At 35.2% G+C, this 11,552-nt stretch overlaps 2 protein-coding genes across 2 annotated transcripts in view; one reads left to right on the top strand and one right to left on the bottom strand.

The window, feature by feature from the left end:
* On the bottom strand, positions 2,782 to 3,225 carry LOC107610496 (sex-lethal homolog). The gene has a single exon (XM_016312546.1). It carries the CDS (start codon positions 3,223 to 3,225, stop codon positions 2,782 to 2,784), a length of 444 nt encoding a protein of 147 aa, XP_016168032.1.
* The window catches only part of LOC110265231, a 9,773-nt gene continuing 1,573 nt past the window's right edge, over positions 3,353 to 11,552 (top strand). Inside the window, exons 1-2 of the mRNA XM_021108111.1 lie at positions 3,353 to 3,680; positions 3,775 to 3,969. Of these exons, the coding sequence (XP_020963770.1) occupies positions 3,531 to 3,680; positions 3,775 to 3,969 (345 nt within the window). The 5' untranslated portion in view covers positions 3,353 to 3,530. The remainder of the gene's footprint in view (positions 3,681 to 3,774; positions 3,970 to 11,552) is intronic.

Genomic DNA, 11,552 nt, shown 5'->3' on the forward strand with positions numbered 1-11,552 from the left:
TGTAGGTCGCCTAACCCTCTCCATTCTTCTTTAACCAATCTCATAAAGCCTTCATGTGTGAACCACGAATCTAGACTTATGAACAGTCTCGGGCCATCCCTTTGCCTCTTAACCTCCACTATAATAGGGCAGTGATCTGACAAGCCCTGTGGCCCCCCTCTTAAGCGAGTCTTAGGGAACACCTCAAGCCATTCCAAGCTGACCAGAGCTCTATCAATACGGCTACAAGATCGTCCTCTGAACCATGTAAACTTACGGTCAATGATCGGCAAGTCCTCCAAACCCATGTTAGATATCCAATTCTTGAAATCTTCCGCCGATGAAGGTAACGTATCAGTGCCTTGTCTTTCCTCCACCTGTACAATCTTATTAAAGTCCCCTAAAAAGCAACAGGGACACTGACACAAACCAGCTATGTAACTCAATTCCTCCCACACAATAAGTTTTTCATTCCTAGAATGCACACCATAAACCAAGAAAAAAGCACAATTAACATTATTATTCAACAAAACCCCTTCAACACACAACCACCTCTCATCTTTATAGCAATTATGCATTTTGAAAAAAGCATCATCCCACACTAACAGAAGCCCACCAGACGTACCATCAGACCCCACATACTCCCACACTGCACAGTCGTTCCCCCAAATTTTCAAAACATCAAATCTTGTTATAATCTGCCTTTTAGTCTCTACCAGGCCTAACATATTCAACCTATATTTTCTCTTTAGGTCCTTCACCATCCTCATCTTTCCATCACCCCTTAACCCCCTAACATTCCAGGAGCATAAAGTCATTTTAAAATATAATTACACACCTTTTTGTGAGATTTCAGCCTGCTCTACCTGGCTTTAGCTTTCTGTTTTGCCAACCTTTTTTTCTGAGCGATATCTTCATTCTGTTCTTGAAGAATAGCCATAATGTCATCCTCTTCATTATACAGCATTGCTCCTGATTCCTTGGCTAGATCCCAGGTCTTCTTATTTTTTGTCTCCTGCTCATTCAGGCTTGGAATCTCAGTGCCACTACCCTCATCATAATTCGCGTGGCCTTCTTCCCCCGGGTGGTTCTGTTTGTCACCAACACCCTTGCTCTCATTCTGATCAAAGAGATTTCTGTCTTCAAGAGAGTCAATACCAGGATCTTCATTACCAAAATCTGCATTATTTTCCCTGCGAATCTCGAAATTAATATCCTCATCAGGTTCATTGTTAGTCTTGTTGTTCACACTCTCAACCCCTTGTAACCCATCTCTTTCTTGGCCCCCCCACCTTCACCGCTTGGCACCCTCTTACGTCATCCCTGCCGCCGACAGACCCAAGCAACCTCAGGTCCTCTCCAGTGGACTGATTGATGGCTTCTTCTCATTCAACGGCCTTCGCACTTCTCCACAGGTGGTACAAACTCCCAGCGTGGGTTCAGCATCCATCCAATGGCACACTGAGGCGATGCCTTAGCAACCGTGAGATCCCCTCGACGGCCTTCAGCGCCGGTGATTTCCTGGCGCGACGTACCACCCTCGCCCCTCCACGCACGAGAACACCTTGGCGTCAGGGAAATATGGCCAGACCCGGTTCTATCACCTTGGAGCCCGCCCACCCGACTAACCCTGTGTGGATCCAGCCCAATAGATCCATCAGCAGCGTACTTCTTCCTATGCATAATCGTTAGCATAGCTGGTGGTGATCTTGGGCCATCTTGGCCCAATGCATAATTGGAGCATAGTTGGCCAGGCCTCCACTATTAAATTTATCCAATGTTAACCCCTTACCCAGCCCATAATGAGTTCCGCTATAGCTCCACGGTAAGGTGGCCTCAGAATCCATTTCGTTACACTTATCAAATCCCGCCGAATCTGCCAATCCTTTATTCTCATCATCAAATGGCCGGTGTGTTACCGTTTTTCTTTGATTGTGTATTAAATTATCATAACTCCACTCATTCAAAATTGATTCTGAAATTACAAATCTATCATCATCTTCAACCTCATCCCTTAGCACCTTCGTAGCAACTTCCGCAGCCTGATCATCATAGCCTATCAACTTTGTTGGCGTTGTAGACGTTGTAGCTATATCATCACCAACCTTTGTTGTTACATAATCCCAGTAATCGTGTCTTACAATATCATCGGCCATATTATTCAAGTTATAGTGCGAACCATAAACTTCCTGACCCACCTCTTTTACCAATACGTCGAATCCATTGGTACCTATTTTGATATGAACCCATTCATTAATCACATCCATAGCACAGGTATCAATTAGGACACGGCCAACGCTGAACGAGGAGTATGATTCTGTTACTTTATCACACCCAACCACCTCCCCCCATAGACCTCCTATCGACTTAAAGGTATCCACAGTCCAAGCATGAAGCGGAACCCCAAAGCACTCTAACCACACCCTGTGAGATTCACTTCTTTCCGATTCATCCCACCTCCACACGCTATGAAAAAAGCTGCAGTAGGCTATTCATTTTAAACGTGTACGTCTCTTCAGCATTCAGCAGAATGTCAAAGGTCAACATTGCTTTATACGCTCCCATTTCACGAACTTGAACTACTTGAGGGAAAATCTTCTCAACCATACCCTTTAGTGACCTAAAGTCAATGGCCTTCGTTGTACCACCTATTAGACTTTTCTATAGCCAGTCTAAATTTTCTTTCGCCACAGCAACTTCCAATTCCTTTGTCCACCCATTTCCATGTGGGTCTTGGATCTTTTTCCCGTTGGACACATCTTCAGGGCATCTAGATGGGGTTATCTGAGCAACCTTACTTTCTCACGGCGGCTGGCGGATCATGTCGTTTCGGTTGCCACCTGCTGGTTGTATCTTCTTCATGTCCTTCGTATTCGACAATCTCCTGTACTTTGCTTCCCCAACAAACACCTCCTTTCCTCTCAGCTTCAGACGATTCATTTCTGTTATAGCTTTCAAAGCTCCTCCCTTTGTAGTGTAGTGTATGAACACAAACATATAAATCGTACCCCTTTTTTGTTTTCGTGAAAGGTATATGTCATTTATGCGGCCAGTCCAACAGAACAACTGATACAATTCTCTCTTCGAGATGTCTTCTGGTAGATTATCCAAGAAAATCAAGAACGACTCATTCTCCAATCGACGGTACTCTTCTCTGTTCCAAACCCTAGGATCCTTTACCTGATTCCTATAGCTACCCCTCTCAGTGTTTCCCACCCACTCTCTCTCTCTAACTCTCTCTCTCATCTCTCTCTTTCATATGTCTTTAGTCTCTTCTAAATATTATGTGTACCTCACTCTATTTTTCTTCCAAATAATTTTACTATCACTTGATAACAATGTATATTGTATAGAATCTGAATGCATTGATGCGACACGGAAGCATGAGTCTCGCGGAAGAAAAGCAAATTCTGAGAAACATAGACACTCATCAGAGAGATGCTGATAAATTTCAGTCACTAGAAGTGCTTAGAAATACTGTAATTTAAGGACTTATAATCTTTGATTTGATTAAAAATTTATACGAGTGTTGAAAATTTTAAACAGATCAAATGGGTTACTCTGAGAATCATTGCCATAAGCTACTGAGAGAAATTGAACAATTCCAAAACCAAAAGAAAAAAGCTGATGCCAATGCTTCTGCGAAGGGGAAGATTCCGGGCTATGTATCGATGAAAAACGCCATAAAGGACCAAATCAAGGTGAGTTATGGCATTGACATCAAAGCATCACATTCAATTATTTGTGTCATAAGATGCTACTTGTAACAGATTTTTTTTTCTTAACTTGTTATAGGTGTTCTGTGATGAATCTTCGGAGAACAGAAAAAAAGAGATGGCAGAATGTACCAAAATTAGAAATGCAGAGAAAAAACAAGAGGCCATAAACCAAGAATTACATTCTTTGAAAAGAAAGTTGGGAGAAAAGCAGAAGAAAAAGGGTGAAGTATATGAATCCATTTCTAAACTGAAGCAGTTATATGATGAAGAGGTATGCATATGATTTGCTATCATTTCTCGATTTCATTTGTAAGAATATGATTTACTATTAACTTAATGAATCAAAACCTTATAAAATGAAAAACACAAAAAATAGCCTAAAGATTATACACAGCAATCAGATAGATTATTTTGCCAAATAAACTTATAAGAATGCTGCAACAGAGAAAGAAGTACAAAATTATTACCCATACGGTTTAAATTATGTTTTCCATGTATGGATATTAGATTAGGAAAGAAATTCTTTTTAGTAATAAGAGAAATTCTTTTGCCAAATAATTATTAAAGGAATGACACAACTAAAATTGACACTTAATTGTTACATAACCCACTGGACGAGAAAGCGGTCCTTTGGCTTTGTGTTTAATATTTACATTTGCTGCTAAATCCTTTGCTAACCGGCCTACCTTCATTGTATCCTTTGCAATACATACAACACAGAATTAAGTATGTGGCATGTGAAACTTCCTAACAAGAGATCAAGAACTAAAAAGAAATTAATTTATAGTAACAGCAGTATAACAAATTCATTTTAAGCAATAATTTCAACCATAACAGTTACTTATTCCATGGTCAAGTGCAAAACCTATTCACAAGAAGAAAACCTGTTCGATTCATATCAATTTATATTTTTTTCTTATTTATTGGAACAAAGATACCTAGTAATGTAATACAGCGAACAGAATTATCCATGAAAATAATATGTCACACACTTTCAGCTTCACGTACATGATTGTTTTTTAAATTTTTTAGTGATACAGGTGCCAAAAACAACAATCTCCTTTTAATAAGGAATTGAATTCATTCAAGAAAAATTTTTTTTCATCTAATAGGTTTTTCTGCTTCAAAATTACGCTAATATGTTGTGTCCTCTAAAAATAATAAATTCATGGTCTACATACACAAATGAGAATAATGTTGTACTTATGTCTTTTCCTTTTTTTTTAAAGTAAAAGCTCAACACAATAAAGTGAAGCATATAGAGTTAGACAAACACTACAATCCTATTTAAATAAATGATCACAACAAAACAACTAAAGTCTCCAAGTCATCTTCGGCATAGCCATCAACAATAAAAGGGATCGACACCTGTCCACTCATTAAGGTTAGTCACGGTCATGTTGATAATCTCTTCAACATCTTTGCTTTTATTCTTGAAAATCCTTATGTTCCTTTCCAACCAAATGTTCCAAATAATCGCACAAAAGTTCTTCAACCCTTCGACCCTCTTTACTCCTCGGTTCCTCTTTCCAGTTTAAAAAATGCTCTTTCATTGAACTCGGATAAAATCATTGACGGCCAAACCCTGATAAGCACTCCACACCTACTAAACAAATGCACAGCCTAAAAACAAATAATGTACATATTTTAAATCGTTATTGCATATAACACAGACAGTATTTTTTAAATTAACAATCTCAAACCGACTCTTCTTCACTTAGACTCTGTTATGACTTCAACATATTGATGTATCTATCACTATTTAAAGTATTTTAATAATTAACATTATGTTTATGAGTATGCATGCAAGTCTATGTGAAGTTTTCATTGTTTTATCTAAACCAAATAATTAGTCTAATTATCATCGTTTCAAACCATTCAACACTAACTAGCATGCACCAAGCTTCCAATAGAAGATTTTTTTTTATCTTGTATATAAGCTCTAATCCCATATTCAGTATTCATGATGATATTGACTTGATCAGACAATAGCTAAATAATTTAATAACACTAAAATTGTATATCACAAATTTAGAAAACAGAGTTATCTTCTTTCTCTTGTCAATTTCAATTTGGTGAATGTTCTTATATTAACTTCAGTTGTATTATTGACAAGCATAAAACAAGAAGCACTTTAAATTAAAAAAACATTAATAAAAGTAAGAAGGAGATACTCTTCATCTGAGATATTAGTCATATCATTTGTGTATTATTTAGTAAAATTTAGAAGAAAATAAAAATAGCAGAATATTCAGCGTACTCAGAATAAAAATAAAAAGAGAGTACAATAATTAATAGGTCTAAAAGTATATTGGTTAAAATAAGGAATGACTTTAATAAAAAAAATATTTTAATTTTTGAATTCACATTAAATACATTGAAATTAAATATAACTAAGATGAAGATATTCCTACAACGATCATAAAATTTGAACTAAAATATATATATTTTGACATAAAAAAAAGTTAATTATATTTTTAAATTAGATGAAATTTTCATCTATTTTAACAAATATCAATTATTTTTTGTTGTCAATACTTGCACAGCAAGAATGAAATAAGCGAAAAAAAATAAATTGATAATCATGCTTATTAAAATTAAGATTGTTTTTATAATGCAATTATTGATTGTATCCCTTCTACTTTAGCACCTTCCTTATCATATATCTTATTATTAATAATAATAGAAAATAATTATTTTGTTTTTTCTATTCATTCTTCCAAAATTCTCTTCAATTAAAAAATTCTTACTAAATTAATTAAATATTACTAAATGGCCGCATCTCATCTTATTTATGTGAAATAAAGCTAATATTGCATACCAAACTTATTCATAATAAATAAAAAAATCATTAGCAATTAAAAAGAAAATAATGTGCAAGAATCTAATTATTTAAGAAATAATAAAGTTTATAGTTATTCAAAAATCATTTAGAATATTTTTTTTTGGAATTGATTTAATGCATACTAATATAAATTTAGGAAGCATAAATAGAAACAAAGTGATGTTTGAGTTATTTTATATTTTAATATGGTAAAAATAGAATTTTTTTTATATTTTTTAATTGTTGAATTAATTAATTGCTAACTTGTATGTTTATTTTTTCTTTCTACATGGTCATTTTTTATATTTTTTTACACAATAGCTAATGGTTAAAAGATCAATTGTTTTCTCAGTCTGGAATTTATTATTATTACCCCCATTTAGCTAAATTAGATATAATTAATGTTTCACTGTTTTATTGAACATGATGTATCAATATATTTGTTTCATTGTTTTTTTTTGTTTAAAATGGACCGATTTGTCCGTTTTTAGTGTATATATATATATTGGATGAAAGTTTGCCACAATTAAAACTTGATCATTTATAGGCTATGATGTACCGATACTAACACTGATACGGGACGTATTGACACGCAAATTTTAAAATTTTATATGACACGGAGACACGAATACATATAAAATATAAAGTATTTTTTAAATAAATTGTAATGAAATTTTGATATTTTATTGATATTAAAATATAAATTATATTTTTTAATTATTTTTAATGTATTATTTTAATTATATTAAGTATTTAAAATATTTTTTTGTTTTAATAAATAATAATATATACTATATCTAAATTTATTTTAAGAATATAGATTAAGAATAAAACTAGACCCGGTTGGACACAATAGACACATGCGTGTAGTGTCCAAAATGTGTCCGACACGCGGACACGACAACTCAGCAAAATGTTCATGCATCGTAGTTTATAGGTATTCTTCATGGATACAGGTTTATTTGACGAGGAAAAAATAAATAAAAATAAATAAATAAATTGTATTTTATGATGGATAATTTATGGATAAATAATTTTTTTAAAGCTGTTATGGAGCATGTTATATAGCTTAAAAATCCATTGAAAATTGGAACTTTTTAGCCAAATATATCCGTCAATTACTCGTCAATAATAGAATAAAATTATCAGTAATATCCTACTTTTTATAGTGAACTACTAAAAGCATTGACTCACAATATTTTCTAAAAAAATAAACTAAGGCCAACACGAAAGTATTATAGATTTTTCATGAGATAGAATCTAAGACCTAAAGTGAAAAAAATATGAATAGGTGATGGAGAGACCGCATCGATAAGTCGGTAGAGGTTTACGTGAATGACATACTTGTGAAGACAGCTGAGCCGTGTAGCACAACATGAGGCTGAACCCCCTAAAATGTGTGTTCGCCATGGAAGTGGTAAAATTCCTTGGATTCATGATCACACAAAAAGGGGTAGAAGCCAATCCGGATAAATATGAAGCCGTTCTCTGCGTGATAAGCCCGGGATATGTGAAGGACGTACAAAGACTGGCGGGAAGACTGATAAGTGATAACCCTATCACGCTTTCTCGGTGCATCGGCATCAAAGGCACTGTCTTTCTTCAACCTGATGAAGAAATGGATGGCCTTTGAGTGGAACCCCGGCATGCGAAGAAGCTTTTAATCACTTTAAAAAAATCTTTCAGAGCCATTGGTCCTCGGCAACCAAAAGAAAGGGAGACCTTGGGCAGCTTAATTTTAGCTAAAGACGTTAGAGCAGTAAAGCTTGAAGTCAACAGCGACTCTCAAATGGTGACCTCACAGGTTAATAGGAAATACTAAGTCCGGGACCCATTATTACAAAAATATTTGGAAAAAACTAAATAGTTGTGCAAGGATCTTGAGGAGGTAGTAGTCCAACATGTACTCAAGAAAAGAAATGATAGAACAGACTTTTTGTCAAAACTGGTGAGTACCAAACCCAAAACGGAAAACCGATTTCTCATCCAAGGCTTGGTGAAGAAGTCGTCGGTAACCCTGCTCAAGCTCAAGATCTTCTTTCTTGGATCAGCCCGATCCAATATTTTCTTGGAGAAGGATTGTTGCCAGAAGATGAAGAAGAAGCTAAAGTAGTAAGAAGAGAGGCTACTAAGTATACAGTGGTACAAGGATAGCTATACAAGAAAAGGCTCAACCAACCCCTACTACGCCCGACCAAATGGTGCATATCCCAAGAGAAGTACATGAAGGATACTGTGGACACCACATTGGAAAAAAATCCTTAACTTGGAAGCTCATTAGAGTTCGTTACTACTGGCCCTCCATGATATCGGATGCTTATGAGTTTATTAAAAAGTGTAATAAATGCCAAGAAAATGCGAACATTCACAGAGCTGCAGAAGAAAATGTGCTCTTTTTTATGCTTATCCTCCCAGAATGGGTTTTTGATTAAGAAAAAGGAGAAAGAGGGAGCTCTAAATACTTGCAAACCATCTCGAAGTATCAGATAGATGGCAGTCCAGCTATTCCATTGAAGTTGTGAATAAGCAACATCACACCCGATTCAAAAGGGTCATGATGAATAGGAAAAAAAGAAAGACGAACTCTCATAACTGTGAACATGGGTTTGTATACCCACAATCCAATCAGCAACTCATGGAGCCTCAAAGTTAATTTGGCAAATTCGTTCTCAGGGCCCGAAACATAAACACTATAGCTGGCTTTCTCGGAACCTCCCCACACAACGATCCCGAGTCACGAAATTCTTGTAACTACTACGCGCTCACCCTAAAGGATGTACTCCGTCAGAGGTACACTATACGTAACGGTTCACACGTAACGTTTTACAAGAAATTGCTGTGCCATATCTACAGTAAGGCACCACTTATATTAAAATCTTGAGAAGTCGGAATCACGGATCAAGCCAAAAGCTAAAACTACATTCTTTGGCATGTTGCACCATTTCAAGCCTAGAAATCACAAGAAAAACCTACAGAACTCCTGGTAACTAAAGCCATCTAAGCATATGATTGATTGGGATATTCTAAAACTCGCAAATGGATTGGAAGCAAGCAAATGGATTGGAAGCAAGCATAAGGAAACATAGAACAAGAAAAAGGTGAACTGGTGGTTGAGAAGCAGCGATGGTGGAAGAAAGTGAAAAAGGGGAGCGTGAATGATAAAAGGATAATAAGGCTGAAAGAGGATAACCTTCGGGCGTGGAGGTTAGGGCAAAAAAAACATTTTACTAAGCTTTCAAATCACCCATAGAGAGAATTTATTGTTCTAGGCACAGAAACACTCCTCAAGCAACGACTGGGGACAGTTCACACTCATTAAAAGCGTAAATCCTGTAAACTGAGCCACGAGCCAGTTGGACGAGAAAACACTAATAATTAGCCACACGTCACTTTACACCTGAATAGCTGGCGGACGGGACCAAACAAGAGGGCCCACCTAAATACAAGGTCTAAATAGGGAGCGACTTATTCCTCCTCCAATGTATATCATTTTTATCCTGATTAACTATCTCATCGTACGAACACTTACTTTAAGTATCAGAGTGTCTGTGCAGGAGATCCTAACCGAAAATTGCACTCTTCCTCATAAAACTAGTGCCCAACTGAATACCAAGTATTTAAAGTTGTTTTGATTTTTTTTAACGAGAGTAGTCTCACCATTTCAAGCTAATTTTATCAAATTTGTATTATTAACAATCGTGCTGGTAGAAAGTCGATGTGTCTTAGGTGAACAAACAATTTTCTACTTGAGAAGATGAAGTTTTCTAACCAAATAAGCTCTCCCAGACAAAATTGTGACAAATGTTGTCAATTCAATCAAAAGAATAAATTGAAAATCCTCTTTCTTTGATCTACCATGTAATAGAAGTACTCTCAAATACTTACTAGTAATCTCATCAGAAGAATATTTCTAAGAGCACGCTTCCTCTCCAAGTTTATATCCTCTACAAAGAAAACAAAGGACTTTGTAAAATTTGTCTTTTATCTCTAACAAAAAAAATCTAAAATATTCATAATTGCCTTAATCAATTCCCAAAAATTGTAACCGCAAACAAAATAAATTGAAAAAAATGCTCAATACATAGGACAAATAGATTATAAAAAAAATGAAGAAGTATCATTTTAAAGATGTTGATATCATTTCGATAAAAAAAAATAACAATAAAAGATTAAATTAATCAAGTTCTCCACAATATTTGTCTTAAAAAGTGTATTTAGTTAACTATTTTTTTTTTCTTTAAATAGCTATGTCTTTTTAAATAAATGTTTTTATTTATGAGTACATTATTAAACATACTCGGTTCCTAATAAATTCAAAAAAGAATAGAGAATATTTATCTATAGTTGCAATATTATATAAAGCTAATATTCGAAGAAATCACTTCCTATTAACGTTTGGAGTCCACTACGATCTTCACCTATTCTCTGTACATGATCTAGTCCTAAATAGTGTTTGGGCCCTAATTAAATCCTTAGTCTGAAGATCTAACCCTCTAGTAATACTAATCTTTCACCACCTCCAATTCCAACCACATACCAACTAATAATGAAACAATTATGATCACAGGACTACTCTCACTCTCTCGTCATATAAGTGAACTAACATAAAAAGAACAAAATAATTTAAAAAAAAATCAAAGATGTTAATGTATACTAATAATAACAAGCCATATTGATAATAACAAGAACAAGAACTATTACTAGGTACTACTTACTTTGGTGCAGTGTACATAAACTATAATATATCTCAATCTATAGTTCTAGCACAATGTGTAATGGCACTACATCCACGTCTATAAGGATTGGCCTTTCCTGGTCTTCCACAACCATAGTAAGATCTTCCACGTCTCTTACAAGGTGCTTTATCTTTCTTCAAAGCATCATAACTTATGTACTTTGCTTTTTCACCTATATTCCTTCTCCTTCTTCTGCTTATATTATCATCTTGGTGATAGTTTTGGTGACACTCTCCCAACAATCCATTACATATCTCTGGCTGTGGCGCCGTCTCCGTCGAGAGCTCTTCGACA

The sequence above is a fragment of the Arachis ipaensis genome, chromosome B08 (assembly GCF_000816755.2).
Source record: "Arachis ipaensis cultivar K30076 chromosome B08, Araip1.1, whole genome shotgun sequence".
Classification (NCBI taxonomy): domain Eukaryota; kingdom Viridiplantae; phylum Streptophyta; class Magnoliopsida; order Fabales; family Fabaceae; genus Arachis; species Arachis ipaensis.

What these genes read in the sequence shown, in the direction of transcription:
- LOC107610496 (XM_016312546.1), bottom strand. Translation starts at nt 3,225, where the DNA reads ATGAGAGAGAGAGTTAGAGAGAGAGAGTGGGTGGGAAACACTGAGAGG.